The sequence below is a fragment of the Poecile atricapillus genome, chromosome 28 (assembly GCF_030490865.1).
Source record: "Poecile atricapillus isolate bPoeAtr1 chromosome 28, bPoeAtr1.hap1, whole genome shotgun sequence".
Taxonomy (NCBI): Eukaryota; Metazoa; Chordata; class Aves; order Passeriformes; family Paridae; genus Poecile; species Poecile atricapillus.
Window position 1 is genome coordinate 4,494,440 of NC_081276.1, and position 25,952 is coordinate 4,520,391.

At 50.7% G+C, this 25,952-nt stretch overlaps 1 protein-coding gene across 1 annotated transcript; it reads left to right on the forward strand.

Annotated features, from left to right (window-relative positions):
• The first annotated feature begins 597 nt into the window (after nucleotides 1–597).
• On the forward strand, nucleotides 598–25,662 carry BTBD2 (BTB domain containing 2). The gene is made up of 9 exons (XM_058858685.1): nucleotides 598–1,198; nucleotides 7,792–7,911; nucleotides 11,186–11,342; nucleotides 14,956–15,061; nucleotides 15,863–16,060; nucleotides 19,623–19,815; nucleotides 21,346–21,433; nucleotides 22,380–22,526; nucleotides 23,023–25,662. Exons 1-9 carry the CDS (start codon nucleotides 612–614, stop codon nucleotides 23,182–23,184), a joined length of 1,758 nt encoding a protein of 585 aa, XP_058714668.1. The 5' UTR covers nucleotides 598–611; the 3' UTR covers nucleotides 23,185–25,662.
• Nucleotides 25,663–25,952: the final 290 nt, after the last annotated feature.

The following is a 25,952-nucleotide window of genomic DNA, read 5'->3' on the forward strand; positions in this document are numbered from 1 at the left end:
TCCAAACTGCCCCTCAGGGATTACTTCCTTCACCCCCTGCACCCCTCATTGCTCCTTGGGGAAAGGGAACATTCCCTTTTTCTTGCTCCTCAGAGATGGCCCCTTTCACCCCAGGGAAGTGCTTTCATCCTCCTCAGGGATTGCCCCCATATCCCCAAAACTGCCCCTCAGGGACTGAACCTCACCTCCTCAGGAGTCACAACCTTTGTCCTGCAAACTGCCCCTCAGGGATAGTCCCCATCCTTTTCAGGGATCAGCCCCTCACTCTCTTTAAGGGGCCATCCCCTCATCCCCCAAACTGTCCCCAGGGATCGCCACCAAAATTGCCCCTCTCACTCCTCCACATTGGTTCCTCAGGGCCTCATCCCCTCTTGCCCCAAAACTGCCCCTCAGGGATCGCTCCCTCATCTCCAGAAGTGCTCCTCAGGGATGGACCCTCATCCTCCTCAAGGATCGCCCCCTCAGAAAGCACCCCCTTAGGGATCACCCCCTCACATCGCCCTCCATCCTCCCACTCCGTGCCGGCCCCGCCCGCCGCCCCACGCCCTCTCCCCGCCCCGCCACCGCCTCCGCCGCTCCCCCCGTGCCCGGCCGGCGGCGGCGCCCGCCCCATGCGCCGCTGCTGCCCGGCGCTCTGCATCCGCACCGCCATCGACGCCACCGCCATCGACGCCACCGCCGACATCTCCGCCGCCCTCGCCCCCGTCCCCGTCCCGCCCGCCGCCGTGTCCCGCCCGCCGCTGCTGGTGCTGGTGCTGCTGCAGCGCCGCCCCGCGCCGCCCGCCCCCGCGGCCCCGCCGCACAAGATGGCGGCCGGAGGGAGCGGCGGCCCCGGCGGCCTCTCCTCCTCCTGCCCGCAGCCGCCGCCGCCCCCGCCGGGCAACGGGGCCGCGGCCGCCGCCTGCACCAACGGCGCGCCCGCCTCGCCGCCCGGCCTCACCTACAACCAGAGCGGCGCCGCCAACCCGCCGGCGGCCAGCGGAGGCGCGGGGGGCCCGGCGGCGGCGGGGGCGGCGGGGGCGGCCGGCGGGGCGGGCGGTCCCGGCGGGGCGCTGCAGCGGGAGCCGGTGTACAACTGGCAGGCGACGAAGCCGACGGTGCAGGAGCGGTTCGCGTTCCTCTTCAACAACGAGGTGCTCAGCGACGTGCACTTCCTGGTGGGGAAGGGCCGCGGCTCCCAGCGCATCCCGGCGCACAGGTGGGGCGGGGGGCGCGGGTATCCCACGCGTGGGGAACCGGGAGTGCGGGAGGGGTGAGGGGTGGGGGGGACCCAGCCCCAGGGCCCTGCGGGGTGGCCGCGGGTCCCGGGCCTCGGGAGGGTCGTGGGGGCTGGCCCGATGGCCCTGGGGGCGTCCCCTCACGCCCCCCACGCTGATAAAGGGAATCGCCCGTTTATTTGACAAAAGTGCCCCTCAGGCATCGCTCCTCCTCCCAAATCACTCATTCCCCAAATTACCCTTCGAGGATTGCTCGTCTTGCTCCCCACGTTATCCCCTGAGAGAATTGCTCGCATATTCCCTCGGGTAATTGCCTTCTTATCCCCCTCACTTCCCATCAGAAATTGCTCTCCTCACCCCTCTAAGTTGCTCCTCGGGGAATCGCTCCTTTATCCCCCAAAACTGCATCTCGGTGATTGCTCCCTTTGCTCCTTCATGTTTCTCCTCAGGGAACTGCCCTGTATCCCCCAAAACTGCCCCTTGGGATTGCTCCTCAGGGATGGTCCCTCATCTTCTTCAGGGATGTTCCCTTTACTCTTCATCAGGGCTGGCCCCTCATCCCCAAAACTGCCCCTCAGAGATGGCCCTGGGGGTGCTGTGGGCTCTCCTGCAGCCTCGGTGGTGATGTGCCATCGAGTGGGGTGCTGCACCTCCCCTGTGAAGAGAGAAAAGGGGATCACATAACTGCACCCCATATTTCACCCCCTGCTCAGGGACATGTCCTGAGTACGGGACCCCCACTGTGGTCAGTCAGTGTCACCTCAGAGCTCTCCCAGCCCTTGGGTCAGTGTCAGGCCTCTCCTCATGGTCACCAGCCCGGCGTGGGTTTAGGTGAGAGTGGTTTTCCCAGAGGGATGGCATGAATGGGGCAGGCACAGCATGGAAAACCCCAAATTCCTGCATCTCACTTGGAAATAACCCTTGGTTTGGTGGGAAGCAGACGAGAGGAGGAATAGTCTCCCAGGTTGCCTGATCCCTCTGTCAGGGATCACCAAAATCAATGAGAGCATTTGGGATGGAAATTTAAAAACAATGATTTGAGATCCCAGATTTCAGGTACAACATTTTAATTTTAAAATTACCTTTACTGAATCTTCTCCAAAGCCCTGTGGTTTTGGGGTTGATCCACTACCATAAAGAGTTGGAACAGCTGTGTTGAGAATGATACCTGGGCCTGAATAACCCATGGAGGTTAATGCTTAAGGCTGAGCTGCCATTTAAGAATTTGCAGCTCAGTGGAGCTGGGAATCGCCTCCACCTGGATGATGCAGATCTGATGTGGCTGACTGACATTCAGCTGGTTCCTTGGGGGAGCTGCAGTAAATCCATGTGTGCCACCCTCTTCCTCCCACCCCGGGAAGGGCTTCCCAAGGAAGAGCTCAGAGATGGGACCAGCTTTAATTGGTGAGGGAGGTTCCTTGGTGTACCTGGCAGTGGTGCTTGGCAAAGCCTTGCTCCAAACAGTTTCAAACTATTGCTTTTCTCCTAAGTGCTCACGTTCCTGTAAGTTTCCCCTTCAGATTTCACCCTTTTCTCTCACTTTTATAACAAACTACAGTTGTTCTAGGCTGGTTTGACGGTTTAGGGTGTCAGCTTTGCTGTCTTATAATTTGAAGCTTAATTAGTATTTGGGTAAGCTTGCTCCTGTCCTGAGAACTAGGCTTGCTGGGTGTGACAGGTGATGTTCAGCCCAGAAATAAATGGAAAATAAATGAAGCTTTGGACAAAAACAAAGCAAAACAAAAAACTGTCCCCAAAGTGAGATGCTGCTTAATTGCTCTCAAATTCATCTGATGCTCTGGGTGGTAAAGATAGAATGGAGTGTGTCATGGTGTGACATCCCACCTAAAGATTCTAGAGATTTTAGTAAAACTTGCCCGTGTAATGTTACAGTTGGGATATCCTGGTGATTCATGAAGTACTGTGGTTATTTCAGAAATAAAAGAGCCTAAAATAAAACCACCCAGACCCCTTCTGTGCTCAGTTCTCCCACAGCAGCTCAACAGCAGAAGATACTTTTTGTTGGAATTGAGTTGCAAAGCAACCATGGGCTCAGTTAGAGAGGTGCTGTTTTGCTTCAGCAACCAGGGCAGGTGTTGGTACTTTGTCAGATGTCTGAAATCATAGACTGATGGAGTTACTAAGGTTGGAAAACAACTTTTAGATCATCAAATTAAATTATCAGCCCAGGACCACTACATTCACCACTAAACCATGTCCCTAAGTGCCACATCCACAGATTTTTTGAACACTTCCAGGGATGGTAACTCCATCACCACTCTGGGCAGCCCATCCCAATGCTTTACAACTTTTTCTGTAAAGAAATTTTCCCCAATATCCAAACTAAACCTCCCCTGGCACAATAGTGCACAGCTTCCAGGTAATTATTTCTGAAGTCTGGTTTGTGTAAATTTTCAGACCAGGCCAGGTACCAAACATGGCTGCAGGAGAAGCAACTCCTGAATAGGGTTCTTGGACAGCTCCTTGTGGTGCCTTGAGGAGTGGTCTGCAGGATCCTGCCTGCCATCCTCAATATGACTTCATGATGTGCTGGGAATGGCTTTGGCAGCAGACTGGGAAGCACAAATAATCCAAGAGATGCAGTCCTGTGGGAGCTGGAAGTGATGGTGCAGGTGATTCCTGGTCAGGCTTGTCCTGGATGGAGCTGAGGGAATGTGAAGGGTTTGTAGGTTGAGGTAATGAAGTGGTGTGTGCCCAGTGAGCACAGGTGATGTCCACAGGTGCTGGTGCCAGGAAGAGGTTTCTGATGCAGCTGTAGGTTCAGGTGTGTTTCTGAGTTCCCCTGGCAAATTCAGTTAGCAGCCTTAATGTGAAAGGAGGGGAGATTTAGATTAGATATCACGAAGGAATTGTTCCCTGGGAGAGTGGGGAGGTCCTGGAACAGGGTGCCCAGAGCAGCTGTGGCTGCCCCTGGATCCCTGGCAGTGTCCAAGGCCAGGTTGGATGGGGCTTGGAGGAACCTGGGACAGTGGGAGGTGTCCCTGCCATGGCAGGGGTGGGACTGGATGGGCTTTAAGGTCCCTTCCCACCCAGACCAGTCTGGGATTCTGTGGTTCAGCAGTTTGTATCAAGGCACAGAGACAGACAAAAGAAACCTCACAGAGCAACTAAGAACAAACATTCATTTTGTGTGTGAGAGCCCAGTTTGTAGATAAAAGGTGTAAATGGTTTTGACTGGAGGGTCACCTGTCCAACTGTCTGCAGCCCTGAGGAGATCAGGTGTTTCCCACATGGAGGAGGCTCCAGACCCCGTGGAAGTTCCTTGCCCACCCTGAAGCAGGCCCTGTCTCTGAGCCTTCAGCTTGTCGCTCTTGCTGCTGAATCAGCCACGAAGAAGATGGGATGGCCTTAATTTTTTTTGGTGTCAAGGTTGGGCTGAGCAGCTGCCTCGAAGCTTCATAGCTTCATGGCCAAGGTCAACACATTGATTAGACCCAGCAGTAAGAGGGAAAGGTTATTTGTCTTTTTCCAGGTCTGCTCCATGGAGCACAATATCAATGGGATTAGAAACATCTAAACTTCATCAGCCGGGAGCTGCATGGGTGTCATAATTAAACTTGTTAATTGGCCAGAAAACAGGGCCTGAGAGTGAGCAGGGCAAGCATGTGGAGATGCAACCTTGTGTGTGCTCCAGCCTGGGAGATCTTACAGCTTGGGGACAGCCTGAGTAAGATTTTGGCTGTTGTTCACAGGAGTCTCTTTGGAGCCCATCCTGTCTTTTCTTGGACACGTATTCACTCACAGTTCCTGCAGCGTCGTGTGCCGAGGTGTTCATGGCTCCTGCTCCTGTGCAGGGCTGCTCCTGCCTCCTGCTCCTTTCACCCAGGGTCTGCATCCTCTGCAGCCAGCACACCAGCAGCAGCTTCTCATCACCTACGGTGTCACCAAGCTCCAGCATGTCACGTGTTGCTCTGTTCCTGTGCCAGCTCTTCTGGAATAGATATTTTAAGGTTTCTCCGCAGTGGTGCGGATGGAGGAGGGAGCTGTGCAGCAGCAGTGGGGTAGCTGTGGGTTTTGAGTGGTTTCTTTTATTGGTGTTACTGTAGTGCCTAGAAAGGGAGCAGCACTGGTGGGTGGTGCAGATGAAACCAGGTGACAAGTGGAGGTGCCAAGGTGAACATGAAGCACTGAAAGTTGTGATAGGAAGCAAAATAGCAGAAGGAAAGATATTTTCTTGCAGGCCTTCAACAGCCTGTAGAGTCAGCTTTGGATCCTTTTGAAGACAAATCAAATTATCCTCAAGGAAGTTCCCGTGACTCTTATTGCTGACAGTCAGTTTACTTTGGCTCTTCCTGGTGCAAAGGGAATGAGAAGAAATCAGGTGTTGCTTTCTTAATTCTTTAGTTTTGTTTCTGCATATTTCTCTGCCTGCTTTCAGTAGTCCACTCTGTTTTGGCCACAAAAGTATTTAAAAATAACTCTGTGTTGGATTTTCCCATCTGAAACAAACCCCATCTCTTCCTCCTGCAGACCTGCATGGCTGGGGGAAGCTGGTGGATTGTGTAGGAGGAATGGTGTGCATCCCTCTGCTTTTCCTGGAGTGTCTTTAGAGCAGCTTTAAATGTGTTCTAGGAAGAGTAAGAAAACACTGGAAACAGAGAAAAAGGGATTTTCTTACGTTAATTATGTTCTCTTAATGTTTTAAGAGAAATTAAAATGTGGAGTCCTGTGTTTCTCTGGCACCTCCCAGGATCCTATTAGGGCTCAGCAGTTTACAAAATCCAACTGATTTGTCCCTGACTGAAATGGAAGCAAACATTTGAGAGTTTTTTTAAATGAATGCCCTTTTCAAGTAGCTTCTGAAAGCTCTTGCTCATTGAGGCCCTATAACTGTGCTGGCTGTGAGAATGAAAATTTGAGAGTGCAATTAATATATGTTAATTTTTAGTATCAGACAAAGCCAGCAATTGTTTTGCCACCATTGCTGCTTTTGGAGGAACAAGGATTTTTGTTTCATCTGGCAGCTCTGGTATTGTGAGGAAGGTTTTTATTTGTTCTTGACATTTTTCTTGAGAATGGTTTGACAGAAATATGCATGTGTATATTTTTTTGTAACCACTGTGGTTTGTCCTGAGCTCCCTGGGCCCATCAGGAACAATAAGCCAGCTCGTCAGCCAAACTCTGTCATAGCAAATGAGCCTGGCACATCCATGGAGCTTCACTCCATTGTATCCCTGGGAAGCCTCCTCTGGATGGGAGGGGAGTGAAAAGTGAGAAAATAAAAACATTGTTTAAATGGAAATTTCCTACTTTTAAAAGGTCATTTCCTATTAAATCTGACTGAAATTCCCCCTTAGTGCTATATTTTTCTTGGGCTGGAGGTTTCTGCCCCATGCCTGCTGTCTTGTATGGATTTCTGCCTGCAGTTCTTGCTGCTTCTGTGGAAGTGTGCATCAAACCACTGCAGCAAGGAATATTCCAGCTTTTTCCTTTTTATAGTTGGTAGAGAAGTGGTTGTAGTCATCAGCAGCCAGGGCTGCTGTGCTCCCCCACACTGCTGGAGCTGTGGCCTTCAGTTTAACCTCAGGGAGCTGCATGGTGGCAGACACAGGAATCCTTCATGGCAAAAGCTCATCTCTGCATTTTTGAACAGGAAAGTTCTCACAATGGCTTTCTAAGTCCTGAGGCAGGTACAGCAGCTTAAATATACACAGGCTCCTCAGCAGCCCAGGCCTGGGCCTCCTCCTAAAACAGGAGATGTTGGAATCATCTTGTTTGCATGGGAGTGCTGGGACATAAATTTTTGGTCTCAAACCTGTTTTGTACAAGTTCCTGCTTCCAGTCTCTTTAGGGCCGACAATGACCTTCTCTGTGCCAGTAATTACCACGTAAGCTCCCAGCAGTGCTGAAGGGTTTGTGTGCACCTCACTGTGCTGCTTTGCTCTGGGGGAGGTTTGTTCCTCGCTCTGGGCTGAGCCCAGAGCAGATTATCCATCTGTGGAAGGATGCAGCAACATGCCTGGGGAGGGCAGCTCCCAGGCCAGGGCTTGGGATCTGCAGCTCCTGGTGCTGCTGCTGGGGCAATTTTGTGTTTTGGGAGCTTGCTCTGCCATCACCAAAGATGTGTGCCTGGGCCTATGGAAGAGGATGGGTAGTGTGCAGTGACAAGTTTTCCATAGATGTTTCCAGTAGGTGACTGTGGGGAATTGCAGTAAAACTTGGTCTCTGTTTACTGGAAGAACTTGAACTCCCTAACTTTGCTGTTTCTTTGCTTCTCAACCTTGGGATGATACGTAGGCTCCTATGGGGACTTTACAAAGCAGCAGTGTGTGTTCTATTCCATAATTCCCAAAATCTGGCCTTTGGGGAACCATTACTGTGCTGTATGCCAGGGCTCAGAAGGAAGTTCCTTGCAGCTTTGGTGCTTTGCAGTTAAGAAGCAGCAAGCCTGACCCTCCTTGCTCTTGCAAAACACTTGTGCTTTAACTCCACAAACTATTTGCTTTCCCTGAGGGTGACTTTGGGGATTAGCAACCAGCCTGTTTTTTTTTTTTTTGAATATAATATGATTTAACATAAGGTTTTATTTGCATGTTTGTTTTTTCCACCTTAGGTTCGTGCTGGCCGTGGGCAGCGCTGTCTTTGATGCAATGTTTAATGGTGGGATGGCCACAACCTCCACAGAGATTGAGCTGCCTGACGTGGAGCCTGCTGCCTTCCTAGCTCTGCTCAAGTAAGCTGCTTCTAAAGCCCAGGATAACTGGGATACACAGATTTGGTGTACAAAAAAATGTTTTAAAAGTATATATATATATATATATATGGGCCATTGTATTATAGCCTCTTATTCATTAATTGGTTTGGTTTCATCCAAATGCTCTTTGAGAGAAGAGGGGAAAAGTGATCTTTTGAAAGCTCTGTAAGTTAAAAATACTTGGAGCTTGTTTAGGTCCCGAGCGAGTTGTAACAGGTAAGCAGGGGTGTGTAATAAATGTCAGCCATTCCATGTGGTATCACCCTTTGTGTGGGTTTTATTCTTCTTTTGGAGAGCTGGGTTTGAATTTACATTTCCAGTGTGTGTTGCAAGTCTGTGTGCTGGAGAAGGAGGAAGAAGGGGCTGTAACGTCCTATTCACCAATTCCTTTAAGCTTGGCTGGTGCTGTACAACATCCAGCAGCAATCCTGAATGGATGATGGAAAGTCATTGTCCTGTTTCTATAGGATTTCTGTAACCTACTTCCAGGGGTTTCCAGTCCTGTGCTCTTGACATGTTCCCCACTCGCTTCCTAAAGGGAGCTGTCACTATATATAGCTCTGGCACACTTTTTGCTTTACCTTCAGAAAGTGCTTTGGTTTTGCCTGTGCTATCTTGGAATATTTTAAAATTGATCTGGGCTAGAATGAAGGGCCAGAAATGATTGGGAGCCCTGAGCCCCTTCCCCTTTGTCTCTAAAGCAGATACCAGCATGGGGGAAATCCCTCTAATTGGTGCGTGCCTGTCAGCCATGTGGATCTCTCTGGAGTGCAAAGCTTGTAACTATCTTTAAGTCTTAGTGAGGCCCAAATATCCAGTGAATTAGAGGCAAAAATCCTGTTGTTTCCCTGCCAGTGCTGCAATTTCAGCACTTGATTAAACAGAGGGAATTCAGAAGAGATCCATCATCTCAAAAGACAAAGTGATGATTTTAGGTGGATTTCAACAAAAATATTTCTATTTTTTATGGGAGAAATCATTGGTGGATTACCTCAGTGACTCTGAGCTTGCAGTTATGCTGCTGTAGCTGTGCCCATGGTCCAGTGACGTCTTGGGTGCTTAAATCTAGAACTGAGCTTTTAAATTGCTTTTAAAATGCTCAGAGCTTAAATGTGCCAGAGGAAGTTTGGGTGCTGCTTCCAGGAGAAAGCTGACCAAGTATGGGCTTTGAGTTCCTGGAGTAAAACCAATCCCTCTAAACACTGATCTGGAATGGCAGCTGATCCTTACATATGTCTCTGGACTTGATCCAAGCCATGATCTAATGCTGTAGGATCAGGGGCTTATCCAGGGACAAAGTGCCCACCCTGAATGTTCTGCAGAAGGTCCCATCTGGATGCTGGATTTTGATGGAGTTTGTGGGCTAGTGACCTTTGATAGGTCTGCTGTAATTGTGAAAGAGATTATTTTTCATTATTATTTTCATGTTAACCCAAAGATGAGAACACTGATTACAGTATAAATGTTCTTTTAAATTGTACTGGGCTTTTTCACAGTTTGAGCCTCTCTTGTTGTCTTAGTGCACACTGGACTGTGGTAGACAGAAATACTGACACAGTCACTGAAGTAAACAAATAATTGGTTTTAGAGCTACTGTGTTCTTTTAATCTTGGGATAGAAATGATTGCTCAGTGCAAATGGGGCTGGGAAGGGATGTGTGCAAAATACATTGATGAACGTGTGGCATGATGCTGCTATTGACAAATGCCCTGGAGCTGCACAAAAGCCTGCTTTCAGCAGTGAGAGTGCTTCCCTGCCTGTGGATCATACTGTTGATGCTTCCCTGAATGGCATCCTGGTCTTCTCTAGCTGGAGGAGCAGGAGTTCCTCTGCTGCAGATGGGAATGCTGCCTGGCATCCCCCTGGAAGAGCCCTGCTGCTGCATGAAGTTTCCAGGAGTAGCAGCCACACAACCTGCTGCTGTGTCCCCTTCAGAGAAACACAGAGCAAGAAATTGCTGGAGTTTCCAAAACATCCCCTGGAATAGGAATGCCCAGCACAGTTAACACAATATTACATCTCTGTGCTTTGTGCCTTTTGAGATCCTGACTGGCAAATGCTCCACTGGTTAAAGGAGATGCAGTAAAAAAAAAAAGGTGCATGGACTGTTCAGCCTGGAGAAGAGAAGGCTCCAGGGAGAGCTCAGAGCCCCTTGCAGGGCCTAAAGGGGCTCCAGGAGAGCTGGAGAGGAACTGGGGACAAGGCCTGGAGGGACAGGACACAGGGAATGGCTCCCAGTGCCAGAGGGCAGGGCTGGATGGGATATTGGGAAGGAATTGTTGGCTGGGAGGGTGGGCAGGCCCTGGCACAGGGTGCCCAGAGCAGCTGTGGCTGCCCCTGGATCCCTGGCAGTGCCCAAGGCCAGGTCAGGCAGGGTTTGGAGTAACCTGGGGAAGGTGCCCCTGCCCATGGTAGGGGCTGGAACAAGACAGTCTTTAAGGTCCCTTCCAGCCCAAACCATTCTGGGATTCTGTGATAAAGCCTAACACCAGTGCATCACTGGTTTTACTGAGCTCAGCCTCTCAGTTCCTGCTGTCTCTGGTCAGTGAGCTCAGGTATGAGGGGGTTCAGTCAGGTTTCCTTTGTTTTTCAGGTCATAAATGTGCTTCCTTGTTTTGGCCCAACAGTGAAGGCTGGTGCTTTGCTGAAGCATGGCAGTCGTTGTTTTTCACTGCAATTAACTCTTGCTTTATGCTGAAGTTATATTGTGAGCTGCACTTAAACATCTGTGTCATGAAATTAAACAGTTCAATCTATAAAGTGAAGAGATGAGAAAGGGGAGTGTGGGTAGAGCACCTCATGTGCAGTGGATGGATATGTCTGAGTGCTTTTCAGCACTTCTGAGTTAGTAGTGTAAAAGGAAGTTTCTCTACTGAGGGATGAAGGCAAGGTTGAATCTTTGTCCTTGTTTATTCTAATTGAAAAGCCAAAAATAGGAATTTTAAGGGGTGCACTTGGCCAGAGACTGTTTTACCCTGGTGTAAGTGACAGGCCAAGAGCTCACTGGTGGTAGGATGCAAGGCAGTTTGAGCTGTTAAAAGTTACACTGTAAAATGCCTGTTACAAAAAAGCCCCAAGAACTTGGTAAAGCAGAGTCAGTGGAAAGGATGTGAAAACCCTTCTATCTCCAGCAGAGGAAATGGACCAGGATGACAGGCAAAGGCACAAACATGTTTTCTATGAATTTCAGGGGTTTTACCCTTAACACGGTAATATTAATTCACCACAACAATGTTTGTTTGCATGTTTTCAGATTTCTTTACTCAGACGAAGTTCAGATTGGACCAGAGACTGTTATGACAACACTTTACACGGCTAAGAAATATGCAGTTCCAGCCCTTGAAGCTCATTGTGTGGAGTTTCTTAAAAAAAACCTCCGAGCAGACAACGCTTTCATGCTGTTAACTCAGGTGAGTTTGTGATCATCTGCCTTCAGCATAGTCCAGCACAGTCAGAAAATGGGAGTTTTCTGGGTGTTGCAGAGTTGATCATCCAAAGTGGAGCAGTTCTGGGTCATTTTGAATTCTTCCTCACAGGAGTCCAGCACTGCTGAGCATGTTCTTACAAAGAACAAGAAAATACAGCAAACGTTGCTGCTGTTTCAGATCTTTCTGTTTCACTGTGGCAGGTGGTTCCTTCCAGAGTGTGAGCTGGGGATGGAGTTAACAGGGTGGAAAGATTTCATCTGCCAAGAAGAAAAGTGGAATGAGAGGATTTCCGTGTGTTACAGAATCAGGACTGGTAATGCTGAGCTTTCTCTCAGTGCTGTGTCTCGCTGCTCAGCCGTTCCTTGAAGGACTTTTGTGCAATACATTCCCTGTAGTGGGGGTGAAAGAAAACCTTTTCATGAGTGCTTTGGTTTATTTTCCTGGGAAAGGAACAAGGTGCTTTCTTCCTCAGCCTGTTCCAGCCCAGCCTCCTGCACTGAAGGCTCACAGACCCAGAGTGTCAGAGCAGCTGTTCCTTGGCCCTGGGTCTGATCCAGTCTCTGAGGGTTGGGCTCCTCTACCTTCCATTTGACTCTTGAAGCAGCAAAGTAGGGGACAATGTTTACAAAGTTTGGAAAAGATCAGACTTTCCAACCAGATTGATTAAATGAGCATCACTATCACCCCTGTTTCCCAGCCCTGTTGTCTCTCTCTGGTCCCACCACTCTCTCCTGGACAGCTGATGCCCTATTGGTGACACCCACAGTGCTGTCACCTGTGTGGTGGAGTCTGGCACTGCCAGGGACACACTGTTCTGGGAGCTGTAGGAGTAAGAAACACACAGCCTTTGTGTGTGAGATTCTTTAGGGAATGGGCAGACTGGAGTGGCTCTGGAGGGGTATTTCTCATCAGCCAGCTCAGGAAAGCTGCTGTGATGTCTGATGTTAAATAGATCTTGCAGAGGAGCTTCCCAGCTGCACTGAGTTGTGAACCAGCACACTAAGGTGGTCTGGCTCTTGAGGGATTGCCTGTCTTGCCCAGCATTCCTGTCTGCTGGACTTTTCCCCCTTGTCAGGAGTCCAGGTGTCTCTCAGGCTCTGCCTGTAGGTACCATGTGGGTGGCAGTGGCTACACCAGCAGTTGTGCAGATATTGAAGCAGTGCTGGCCTGAAGCAGCCACTGCAGAACTCTTTGCTCAGAATTAGGCTGGGATTTTTTTTTTTTAGTTTAAATATTTGGATCAGTTCTCAAAGTAGTTCCATGTCACATTGCTGTTGTAGACACTTGTCACTGCTTGGGTTCAGCTACTGCTGCAACACTCCATGGCTGTCTTTACACATCCTCTTTAACCTGGCCCTCTTCCACATGCATGAGCAGATGAGGCAGCCCCTGAGACAGGGGGGGATCCACACTGCACTTCCCAGAAGCAGATTCAGGACTTGAAGGCTCTTGAGTGGGAAATGGCAGCCAAATGTGTGCTCCCATCTGATGCATGGTGGGACAATTGCAGCTCCTTGGCCGCAGCTCTCCTGTTCTTTGGGTTCAGCAGCTGCAATCTGAAAGATCAGAAGCTGTTAGCCAGGAGCTGGGAACAGATCTTTCCTGTAGACTGAAATTTTGGGGAGGCATCTTAAGCTAGCCACTGCCTCATGATGGCTTAGAGGTTTTGGCTTTTGGTGGTATTCCTTATGCAGAGATTTTTTTGTGGCTTCCTGTGTCTCTGCACCTAAGTTTGTAGCTTTGGCAAGGTAATATTTAGGTTTATGGTGGGTGACTTCCTTAGAGGTCATAAAGGCTCTGGCAAAGGAGGAAGGTATCCTTGTGTTTCAGGTACCAAACCCAAAATACTGCCTGGCACTCCATCACTGGCACTGGGGCAGGTGAAATGCTGGATGGGGAAAGGCTCTCCTGATTCCTTTTGTTTGTGGCTTGTCCATTCTGGTGATTCCCATCTAGTTTTATGTTCACTGTTGCTCTGTATCAAGTCTGAGATGTTTGAGGCTTTAGAATCGTGCCTGATCTTGATGATTGGCTGCACCTCACTGAAAGAATCTCTTCTCACAACCCTCTTGTTTCTGGTCCTGCAGTGTGAAAACCTACCTGTTTTCTGCTTTCACTGCATCAAACCAACAACCTCTTCAGTAAATTACAGACCTGAGATAAATCTTGTACAAGGCATTGCCCAATAGCCTTAAGATCATGGACCTGTGATCCCAGGCAGAGCCCCAAACCTCCTTTTGTGTGTGTCTGCTGAATCTGCTGGTCCAGCAGCTGTGTCACTGTCTGTCTCAAGCAACTGCTGATCAGTGGCAGAAATATCAGAGGCAAACAGCTTTCCTAATTGATTTTGCCTCGTAGCGAGCCATGATCCTCTCTCATGCCAGATGTAGATCCAAGTGTCACTTTGATCAGCAAGGAAATAAAACTGCCTGGAGCTGCTGTGGGGGAGAGCTCTGCATGGAATCAAAGTCCTCACGTGTCCAAAGAGCCACTACAGTAGTAAAGTCTGAGTCAGTCACAGCTCTTGATGCCAAGAGTGTAAAGGCACTGGCAGCACTCCAGCCCCTGGAGCAGGTGACAATGGCTGAAGTTTCCCTGGGCCCTGAGAAATTGTTGTTTCAGCTTGCTGCACTTGAGGTCTCAGCACAAAGGTTGGCCTTGCTGAGCTCTGCATGCCACAAGCAGGGGTGAAGCAGAAGATGCTTGAGGGTGCCTCCTGAGTGATGGAATTCCCAGCCCAAAACACGAGTTTAAAACCTTACCTGTGGCAGTGAGTTCAGGTCTGGTGTATTCTTGTTAGGTGTGATGTTAAGGCAGTTCCTTCCTAAACAGCAAAACCAAAGTGCTGAAGTAAGAGGTCATTTAGTGTTTTTTATGTGTTCCACCCATTTCTGCTTGTGCTGGGTGTAGGGCTGGTAACACCTGGCAGTCCAGGGTGATCTGAAATGGCAGCAGAATTGTTACAAGGCTTCACTTAATTTGGGCAGAGAAATTCTGAGCAGCTCTGCAGGCTGTGTACAGGCTTTGCTTGGAATAGTAACCTATTTTGGGACAAATTCTTTGAGGTAACTGGATTAGAATAGCTGTTTCTGTGCAAAACATGGAAATGCACTAAGCAGGCTGTGTACCCTGTAGGGCTCCCCAGGACACACAGGCACTGCTGCTACAGCTTTTTCTTGCTAATACACAAGATCAGTGTGGCTGCTCTTACAGAATAAGCTGCCTCTGCATTATTCCTAGAGCAAGCAGGCCTGGAGTCACTGGGCAAAGCTTCCTTGTAAATAGAAAAATGATGTAAAAATTGCCTGTGCTCAGCTGACAGGGTCAGTGTGGTGCTGGAAAGCACGACTGGTGCCTGCACCAGGCCATGTTAAAACAAAGACGTGCCTGAAGACATGCACAGCTGAACCAGGGCTGCTGCCAAACACAGAATTTTCTAGTGTTTGCCTTGTCATGCTTAACTGCTTGTGAAAGGCCCAGTGGATTCCTGGTGCAGTCAGGCATGGTATTGCTAATGAAGATGGGCTGGGGAAGGGGGATTCTTAGTGTAAACTTTAAAATGTATTTTCTGTTAATGATGCTCTTTCCTGCCTAGGCCCGGCTGTTTGATGAGCCCCAGCTGGCCAGCCTGTGCCTGGAGAACATAGACAAGAACACCTCAGATGCCATCAATGCAGAGGGGTTTACAGACATTGACCTGGGTATGCTCTTTTCCACCCCTCCCTCTCACTCTCCCTGCTTTCATAACCAGCTTGTCTCCAAAGTTGTTACAGGTTAATAATGCTTGGCACTTGTGGCTTGGCTGTTCTGGAGCAATCAGTTGAATAGTCTCTGGCACAAAGTGGCTGGAGACAGGGAATTTGCCAGAGAGTTTGCTGCCTTGCCTGCAGAAATACCCTGGAATCTGCTTACTTTGGTGCAACTTGAGTTTTCTGGGCATGACACAAAGCCTGCTTCCTGTGTTGATGTTGGCAGGTTTTGGGTGGGTGTAAACTTGTCTTTTTTTGTAGAGTTGGCTTTGTTCCCCAAGTCTTTGTGAGGTTTTGGAGTTAAAAAGGTGTTGTGTTTTTGGAAGCAAGGACTGGCTATTTTAATTACCGTCTGCAGTTTCCAAACTTGCTGGGCACAGTTAATGAACATTAAAATTCAGGCTTTAACCTTCTTCTAATGAGATGGGCTGTGGAGGTAAGGCACGGGTCACCTTCTGGCTTTCAGGCTGTTTGTTTCATCCAAATTTGACGTCAAGCAAGTTGCAATCCATCCTCGTGCACTTGCATTAACATGCCAATTAAATGGGCTCTGTTTGCTGCTCCAGTGAGTTCCTTGCTGATGGAATATGCAGATAAATCTTCCTCAGAGGCTGCAGGCAGCACTTTTGGGAGATGCTGTTGGTTCAGCTGCTTCCTCTTTTACCTTGGCTGTACGTGGGGTGCTCCTGACGAGGTGAAAGGGGCTGATTTGGGGTTAGAGGCTGAAGCTGTGCCTGTTGTTGTGCCCTGCAGACACCCTGGTGGCAGTGCTGGAGAGGGACACCCTGGGGATCCGGGAGGTTCGCCTGTTCAATGCCGTGGTGCGCTGGTCGGAGGCCGAGTGTCAGCGGCAGCAGCTCCAGGTGATTCCAGAGAACAAGCGCAAGGTTCTGGGCAAAGCTCTCTCCCTTATCCGCTTCCCACTGATGACTATTGAGGAGTTTGCAGCAGGTAACTCAACAAAGGTGTTTCTGGCAATCCTGGTCTTTGCTTTTCCTCAGCTACAGGGAGTCAAGTCACATGAAAGAGGATTTTCTCTGTGTTTCTGTTGTGTTTCAAATATGAGATTTCCCCCATATTCCTCCTCATTTCCCCATTCTGCCCCTAAAAGGGGTTTACAAGAAGGCTGGAAAGAGACATTTCATAAGGGCCTGGAGTGACAGGACAAGGGGGAATGGCCTTCTGAAGGAAGGCAGAGTTAGACTGAATATCAGAAGGAGATTCTGTAGTATTAAGGGTGTGAGGGCCTGGCACAAGTTGCCCAGAGCAGCTGTGGCTGCCCCATCCATGGAGGTGTCCATGGCCAGGCTGGATGGGGCTTGGAGTACTTTGGGATAGTAGAAGGTGTCCCTGCCTATGGCAAGGGGTGGAACTTAATGAGTTTTAAGGTCCCTTCCAACACTCTTTCTGTGATTCTATGATTACAAAATCTCCTGTCTAAATGCCATTTTCATCTGTGCCCATTCACTCGGTTTAAAGCCTGTGGTGCTCCCCTGGGTGATCACAGCTGTGCTGGCTCTCACAGCATGCTTGGGTGGTTATTGTCCCATTCAGCTGAGAGCAAAGATCCAAACTGGGGTTCACTTGCTCCCCTTTCCAGCCATCCTGAAAATTTGAAATAGACAAAGCTAATAGAGTTGCAAATAATTGGTGTTGATCGTAGCCTGTTCCCAAAGAGAAATGGGGATGTTTCTCCCCATCCTCTGCCTGTGGTGGTGTTGGCCCTGTCTTGCCGGTGCTGTTCAGAGCAGAGCCCCATATCCAAAAGACTTGGAAAATGTTCTTTGAGCTGCAGGCTTGGTGTTGTTTAGTCTGTGTCTCAAAGCATTTTTCAAGTTTACATTAAGATCTTGATCCACAGAGATGTCTAACTCATTTCACAGCTTGGACTATAGATTGCCTTGTTTTGTTTTCTTTGCTTGTTGTCTTTCACTTCATCCTCTGGTGATTCCCGGGGGATTGGAAGCTGGCAATCGGCTTAAATAGTTTTCATGCTAAAAAGACACAGTGGAGCCATTTTCCAGACTGCAGCTTGTTCCAGGCTGCAGTGCTGTGTACACAGAAGCAAACAGGGGCACTGACTCCCTTCCCTTGCAGGTCACTTCTCAGGGCAGTGCTGGCGTCAGCTGGTCAGTCCTTCATGTCCCTGTTCCCACATGAGGAGGGCTGGCACTAAGGAGAAAATCTGCTTCAGACTTGGTCCCCACTCTCTGCTTGGCCTGTCACAGCTGGGATGTGGCCTTAGGGATGTGGATTTCTTCAGAAGGAGCTTGCTCAGTGAAGCAGAGATCTTTGCATTTTTCTGCAGATCCCCTTTCTTTCAACCCTTCCTTATGACCTTGTATTATTCTCTCAGTGGAAGGAAAGTGTTAATTTTGGCATGTTTGGGTTGAAGGCTTTGAGCTGGGAGTGCCAATGCCCCTTCCCATGTTGTCTGTCACAAACTGCCCATCCCACTTGGACCTTTGTGCTTTAAGAGGAATTCTTAAGTTTTCTCCATCCACTTTAACCTAAAAGTTGAATAAAACCCCCAAACCTGGGGGACTGCAATGATCAGCTGTTCTTTAAACAAGGAATTAACTTGGAATTTCTTCAGCTTTGTCCTTTTTCTGAGTTTCTGAGTGACTTTGATTTCTGTGGTGATCAGAGCAGAGACAGGAGAGGGAAACCTTTTCTCCTCCACATCCCTCTCTCCCAAAAGCCAGAAGAAGAGAGAATTTTATAGCAGTGGTTTCACCAGTTTCTTGTATAAACTGGTATCAAACGTGGGGCTTTGCATGAAGATGTTTTAACTGGCAAATGTGTCCCTCCCTCCCCTTAGAGCAGGTAATTTGAAACATTGCAGAAATGAGTTGCAGCAACAGGGGATAAGTTCAGACACGATCAGTGAGGCTGATTTTTTGCTGAACAAAATATCCAACAGCTCTTTTACTTTTGAGGAGTCAACTTCCTTGAATTCTTGAGTCTCTCCCCATTGCATCATTGGACCAGGTTATGTCTGGGTAACATCATGCTGAATTTAATCAGCTACAAGTAGTTTTGGACCTACAAGTAGGTGGGCATTTGCACCCCACTTTAAAGAGCATTTAACTGCTGTTGTACTCAGTGGTCTTGTTTCTGTTCAAAGCTTTGTGCAAATAGGTGTAGAGAGGCTTTTGAGTGTTAGGCTGACAGACTAATTTTTATCCAGTTTCATTTTTGAAAGTATTCGAAGTAGTTTGCAAAGTCTGAGTTTAGCATCACTGAGTTGGTTGCCCAGAGCAGCTGTGGCTGCCCCTGGATCCCTGGCAGTGCCCAAGGCCAGGCTGGACAGGGCTTGGAGCAGCCTGGGATGGTGGAAGGTGTCCCTGTCACGGCAGGGGTGGGGCTGGATGAGCTTTAAGGTCCCTCCCAACGCAGACTACTCTATGATTTTGTGATCACTCTGGAAAAAACTCTTGTTACTGGAGAAAAGATGAGAACGTGCTCCAGCTCTTGCTAAAATCATTAGCATTTTCCCCAAGGTTCTACAAGAAAGGTATTAAAATTCAAAATGTGGATTAAATGCCTGAAGGAATGAGCTGAACCACCTTTGTCTTGAGTGAAAATACTCTTCAACTTTTTGAGTTGATTGTAACTGTAACAGTCCCTGTCCCTCCTCCTCATGTTCCTCTGTTATGTCTGAACCACTGGTGGGGAATGTATGGAAATCCCTGTCTTTTACCAATCTTATCATTTCCAGAAGGAGTGGGACAAGGTTCAGCTGCATTCTTTTGGGTTTTTTTGGTAGCCCAGTGTATTTTGGCTCCACAGAGCTGGGCAGTTAATCACAGTTCCATGTTCTGAGAAGGCTCTGCAGCCCGTGACTACACTGTGGGTAAAGGGCAGCACCTTTGTCTGGGATTTAATATCCTGATGAACCTCTGGGATCCCATCTGGGATGGGGGTTTAGCCTGTTCCCAGCTGCAAGTCAGGCTTGTTTCCCCATGAAAATTCCAGAGGGATTCCTTCTGCTTATGCAGTTCTGGGGCCCACAAGATCAGGAGGATCCAAAGCTGTTGGAGTGTCCAGAGGAGGGACACGGAGCTGGGGAAGGCTCTGAGGAGCAGCTGAGGGCACTGGGCTCGTTCAGCTGGAGCAGAGGAGACTGAGGGGAGGCTCCTCGGGGGCTGCAGCTCCTCCCGAGGGGAGGCGGAGGGGCAGGGGCTGAGCTCTGCTCTGGGCCAGGGACAGGAGCCCAGGAAGGGCTGGAGCTGTGCCAGGGCTTGGGATGGATCTCAGGGCAAGGTTCTTCCCCCCGAGGGTGCTGGCACTGCCCAGGCTCCCCAGGGAATGGGCCCGGCCCCAAGGCTGCCAGAGCTCCAGGAGCGTTTGGACAGCGCTCTCAGGGATGCTCAGGGTGGGGTTCTTGGGGGGTCTGGGCAGGGCCAGGGGCTGCACTGATCATCCCTGAGGGTCCCTCCTGACATAGAATATTCCAGGACTCTGTGGTTCCCTAAGGCTGACAGCATTGCCGCTTCCCTCCCCTCTGCAGGGCCTGCCCAGTCGGGGATCCTGACGGACCGGGAGGTGGTGAGCCTGTTCCTGCACTTCACGGTGAACCCGAAGCCGCGGGTGGAGTTCATCGACCGGCCCCGGTGCTGCCTGCGGGGCAAGGAGTGCAGCATCAGCCGCTTCCAGCAGGTGGAGAGCCGCTGGGGGTACAGTGGGACGAGTGACAGGATCAGGTCAGCTCTCGCGCCCATTCCCACCCCTGGACTCGCGTTCCTGAGCTTTCCACTGCTTTAGCTCTAAACACGCGAGGTTCTGTGCTAGACCCCGACTTCCACTGTGCCAACCCCAAAGGGGAGGTGTTCTGCTGGGCAGAACCATCCCCTGATGCACTGACCTGCATGTTGCTGCCACTTTGCATCTCTGTTGGCCAAGGTTTCCAGGAAATGTGGCTCCCAGCACAGGCCCCTGGAAAGGGAGGGAAATAACCCCCCAAAGGCTTTCTGCAGCTTAGGGGCACATAAATAAGTTGTCAATGGTTGTCCCCCTGCTGTGCTTCGTGGGGAACCAGTGCTCCATCAGGTTGTTCCCTGCTCCAGGTGTCAGTGTGACTTGGTGAAGCCCCTTAACCTCTCCTGTTGTAGAGAGGGCTTGGGATAAAGTTCTGCTGACACCCACTTTGTTCAGACCTGAGCTTGTGGAGAACCAGCAGAGACCAGTTATGGTGACAGAGACTGGCAGGTGTGGATGGAAAATAGTGCTTTGCAAGGCTTGTGTGGCCAGGGAATGAGCAAGACAGGAGGGAATCAGGAGGCCTTGGTTCTTTCTTGATTTGTGTTTGTCTTGGGTGGAAGGGGACTCACAGCAATGAAGCTCCTCACAGTTTTTAAGATGGTTCTGTTGCACTGGAGCTGTTGGTGAGATCCTCTGGTCCATTCACCCCTGGCAGTGGGAATGGCTGTCAGCTCCAAACACTTCCTGCTCCCACCTCCAACACTCACACACCTTTTGGGGCTTGTGTTTGACTTCAGGTTCAGCCTCTGCAGCATCAGGGTCAGTTCCAACGCTGAATATTCCATGCTGGCTGCAGAGCAGAGGCTTCCAGCCTGCCCCAGGTGTTTGTTCTGGAAACACAACAGGGCTAAAAGAGTTGGTGGATGGATGAAGAAATGCTGTTGGCAGCATGGCAGGCACTGAGGCTTCTGCTGCCTGAGAAGGTGGAGCTGTAGTGGGGTAAATACCCTTCCCCTTCTTCCTTGGGCAGCAGGGATTCCTGCACGCAGGAGTGACTGAATCCTAATGTCTGCTCTTGGTGAATTTGGAATGTAGCAAATACCCAGCAGCACATGAACACTTCCCCAGGGCTCAGCAGTGAAATACCTGCTGGTTCTCTGCTGGACAGAGCACTGTGGGCACCGTTCCACACTCCCAGGCTGCCCTGCTGGGGCCTGGTGGGTGTTTGGGCATGCTGATGTTCTGCCACAACTTGGAAACACTGCCTGGCCTGGACCCTGAAATTTGGTGATGGGATTGTGCAGCTTTGTGTTTCACACAAGCCCACTGGGCCAGTCAGAGGTGTGAGTGTGCAGCTGATGGTTTCTGTGCAGGGTTTCACCTCTTAGTAAGGGCTGCACTTAAATCTGTGTAGGTTTGATTAAATCATAGATGTAAAATCAGCACAAGTGGAGATACTTGTGTATCAGCTTTGTACTGGAGCAGTACAGGAGTGGCAAGTTTGGACTGACTTTCCTGCTCTGTTCCTGCAGGTTCTCAGTAAACAAAAGGATATTTGTAGTTGGGTTTGGATTATACGGATCCATACACGGGCCAACGGATTACCAAGTAAATATACAGGTAATTCTCTCTGCTACCTTAAAAATCCTGGCTGTTTTAGGGGCTGACAAATAAATTTTAGTGAATTTGTAACAAAACCTGATGTTCAGAGGGACTGTGTGTGTCCCTGGGCAGGGGTGCTGGCAGATGTAGCAAAGGCCAGATGGGACACTGGGGATCAGAAGGATTATTGCTCTTGATTTTATTGCACACGTCACTGCAGCATCTCCCCAGGTCTGCTCCCAGCTTTGGGGCAGTTGGGAGGCAGTTTGGGAAGCAGCTGTTCATGATTTCCCACCCCGAGCAGGCTGGGGGAGACTCGGCTGTCTCAAGTCCATCAGGGTCTTGTCCAAAGTCAGGTGGATGCCGTGGGTGCTGTGTGCCTGCTGTGGGTGCAGCTGTGCCACCCCAGTGTGGGTCACTGTCCCCAGGAGGGTTACTCCAGCACACAGGGCAGGTGTGATGAGCACAGGCTGTCAGCATTTCTTCCTTGATTGTCAGGGCTCCTCCTGCTGCCCTGAGCCCTTGGGGGAGAAGGGTCTAAGCAGAGTGTGAGCTTGCAGGGCTCTGCCAGCCTGGGGGTGAGGAGGGGGTGGCCTGGACTGTCTGGGACCTGAGCCCACAGCTCTGTGGTGAGCACAGAGGGGCCCAGAGCAGCTGTGGCTGCCCCACCCCTAGAAGTTCAAGTCCAGGATGCAGCTTGGAGCAACCTGGAATAGTGTGTGTCATCCCTGCCCCTGGAAGGGGGGTTGGAATGATGATCCTTAAGGTCCCTTCCAACCCAAATGTGGGATTCTGTGGTTCTGTGACCATAGCACTGATGAGGGACACGAGTAATGGACAGTGCAGTCATCACAGGGCTGGTCAATCTGGGAGTGCCTGGGGCTCAGCCCAGCTCGGGGACACTGCCATGGGCAGGGCTGGCAGTGTCCAGCCCTGCAGATGAAAGGTGAAACCTGTGTTGCAGATCATCCACACGGACAGCAACACAGTCCTGGGCCAGAACGACACCGGCTTCAGCTGTGACGGATCATCCAACACCTTCCGGGTCATGTTCAAGGAGCCCGTTGAGATTTTACCCAACGTCAACTACACAGCCTGTGCTACTCTAAAGGTACCACACGGGGTGGGGTGAGGTGCAGGCAGGTGAGGGCATCTCCTTTAGGTCTTCAGTGCAACCTGGGCTTTGCTCTGTGTCCTTCTAGGCCAGTGGTACAATCTCCAAGGTCTCTCTGTGCCCTAGTGCTGCCATAAGCTCGTTCACCATCAGCATTCAGAGCTGGTTTTTGACTTGTCTCACAGCACAGAACAGGGTTGTTTCACTGAGGAGGGCATGGGGTGATTTTTTTGGTGTGTACAGCTGAGCTGTCAGTCCTGCAGGTGTGTAATCTAGAGCCTGCTGCAGCGGCCTCAAAAAGTTCATGTTTAGCTGTTGAGACTTGGGTAAATTAGTGAAAAGTTCTGATAGAGATGAGATTGAGCTCAGAATACCCGAGGTACAAATCCAGGAGGAAAAGGGAGGAACTGAGATCTCCACAGCTCCAAACCCACCAGAGAGCTTGGGCAGCAGCAGGGTCCTGACCTGTTCTTGTCTTCCGTGACCCCTGCAGGGTCCAGATTCCCACTATGGAACCAAAGGACTGCGCAAAGTGATCCATGAATCACCAACAACGGGAGCCAAAACCTGCTTTACGTTCTGTTACGCGGCTGGGAACAATAACGGCACCTCCGTGGAGGATGGACAAATCCCAGAGATCATCTTCTACACATAGTGCCACTGCCCAGCCCGCCCTGGACTCGACTCTTCCCCATCACCTCCCAAACTAAATCTCTGGCTGAGTTTGACCACACCAATTGGAGCCACACTAGCCAAAGGTCTCAGTGAAACCATTTCAAAGCTCGTGTCCTGCCTTGTGCTAGTGCTGCTGCTGCTCTCAGGTGCCAGGCGAGCTGGTGTCCCAGTGCAGGCCAGCTGGTGTCCCAGTACCATTCGTAGGTTGTCTGTGGCTTGTTGTTTTTCACCTCCTGATTAACCCTATCTAACAACGTGCGTTTTTTGGACTGTAATGAATGTACATGCTTTTCCACCGGTCAGAAGCGAGGCAACGAGTGGCTCTGGTTGTGGTTTCACTTGCCATGAGGAGATGGTCCTGCAGACAGACTCGGTCAGGGTTGGGTGGCCCCTGCCAGGCCAGACTGCAGGGCTTGGCCAGCCCGTGCCCGGCACCTTCCCTCCCTCCCTCCCAGCAGCCTCAGCACACAGAGCCGCCTTCAAAAGTCATGGAAAGTGGCCTTTTCCCTGAGGCTTTGCTGTTCCAGCACTACACAGGCTTGGAGACCTCAAATCCGAGCTCGTCCGGAGGGACCGCGGCGTTTCCTGCTCTTCTCACGGATCTGTGACAATCCTCACCTCGGGCAGTTGGTGGCAGCGAGGTGACCTCCCTGCAGAGCGGTGAGGGGCAGCAGCCTGGCCGGGCAGGCCCTCCTGCATTCTGAGTCCCCGTGGTGCTGCTTCCAAATCCCTGGTGTGTCCCAGGCGCTGGGGGGTGCTCGGCTCACCCCTGAGCAGCCCCAGCTCTGTTGTTACTGGTCATTACTGGTCATCAACCTTTGCACAGTGCCAGGGTTTCTCAGTTGAAGTGCAAGGGCACCTGCCTCACCTCTTCCCAGGCATTCCCAGTTTCCATGCACATTTCCATGCATTTCCCTCTGTTCCTGTGCATTGCTGATGGAAGCAGGAAGAGAGGCTGGATGTGCACCTGCCTGTTACCTATAATGCAGCAGATGGACAGGGATTTACCAAACGGTTCAGGAAAACATGGAATACTCTCTGTGCTGGTGTGTGTTTGCACACTGCCTGTTGGCCAGGCACAGGAGGGAGATCACAAACATCACCTGTTGAGCTGTGGAGCTCGGTGACCTTGAAGATACCCCTTGTATCCGTTCAGGGCCAGCTGCTTTTCCCCATGGCTGTCACAGAGATGGTGGCTGGTCCTGGGCTGCCTGAGCAGCCCCACCCTCACTGCCCACGCGTGAAGACCATGAGACTCTTCCTCCCCTCCTCTGCAGAGGAAGCTGGAATTAAGCTCAGCCTGGCAGAAAGATCGGAGCCACCGGAGTCTGCGTGGGACTGGCTGGAGTGGTGCTGCCTCAGGGCCCCTTCTCCATCTTCTGCTCCAGCACACGGAGCCTTTGCCACTCTGGGCAGCTGCTGCCACTGGATTTCACTGCTGGAAGTCGAAACCTGGCTGTCCTTGGCTGGAACAGGGCTGCTTCTTCTCCTCCCGCTGCTCCAGCTGGGATCCTGGGCTGTGCTGGCTGGAGTCTCCTCCTCAACCGTGCAGCAGCAGCCTGGGAATGCCCTGCACCTACTCAGCAGTAGCTGTTAGAGATGGCCAGGGTGTGCTCCATGCTTCAGGGAGATGGTGTGAGCTGTGTGTTGTCAGCCTGCTTCCAGGTGGGATGGTTCTAATACGGCCAGTACTAAAAAAATAGAAAAAACCCCAACCCTGGGTCCATGGACCTGGAGACCGAAGCCGACTCTGTGCAATGCAAACAGTGAGATGGATTCACAGCCCCAGGCTCTGTCTGTCGGGATGTCTGTGACTGTGCCCACTCCTGTCACCCCCCCTCTTCCAAAGGTGGTGGGAACGTCATTGCTGGACCCACCTTCCCCGGGGGGTCTGATGTGGGTTCTGCACCTCGAGGCGTCAGGTACAGGTGGAAATAGCGGAATAATTGGAATTTGAGCGAAGCAGAGCTGTGCACTTGGCTCTGGGAAGAGCAGGGCTCGGGCTGGCCCTGCCTAGCTGCAGTGGGAGCCTCCCACTGGCTGTTCCCTGGAAGTTCTGTTCTCATTATTATTTTGTTACATGAATTCTCTTCCCAAATCCCACCTTCCTGCTCTCCCTGCGTGGGGCAGATCTGGCAGATCGTCCTGTCACAGAGGGAGAGGAGTCAAACTCTGAACTACACCTGAGCAACTTCTGTTCTTACGGCTTTTCCGCAGTTTGATGCAATTCTGGCTTTTGTAGATAGATGAATGTAATTCCTTGTTGGACATGCCTGTTCCCAGAAGTATGAGCCATTCTGTTGTACCACGTCACCTTCCGAGCAGAGCGGGCCCGGCCCGGCTCCTGTGCTATTTGATGAATGTATCCGATGCTCTCGTCCCGTGTTCACACTCTGCTTTTTGGCCAGCTTTGTGATTTGTAAATAGGAAAACAATAAAGACATCGAGGTTGTCTTTATGAAGTTGCTTTGTGATTAGAGGAAAATGATGGGATGGTGGAGGGGAAATCTGGGCCAAGCCAGCTCCTGGCCCATCTCCCCCAGCCGAGGGTGTGGGATCCTCAGCTTCCCATCCAGGGAGGGGGATGAGCCAGATCTTCGGGAATCCTGAAGCCCAGCACTCACTGCTGGGGAGTCCAGACCTTCAGGGTATGAGGTAGTGGTATGAGGGCAGCATCCTCTGGTCTGGGTGATGGCATTGATTTCTTGAACTGGAGGTTTTTGACAAATGCACTAAAAGCTGCCTCAG

What these genes read in the sequence shown, in the direction of transcription:
- BTBD2 (XM_058858685.1), top strand. Translation starts at nt 612, where the DNA reads ATGCGCCGCTGCTGCCCGGCGCTCTGCATCCGCACCGCCATCGACGCC. An exon ending in GCCTTCCTAGCTCTGCTCAA is followed by an intron (nt 7,912 to 11,185) that starts GTAAGCTGCTTC and finishes GCATGTTTTCAG; the next exon opens with ATTTCTTTACTCAGACGAAG. An exon ending in GGGACGAGTGACAGGATCAG is followed by an intron (nt 19,816 to 21,345) that starts GTCAGCTCTCGC and finishes CTGTTCCTGCAG; the next exon opens with GTTCTCAGTAAACAAAAGGA.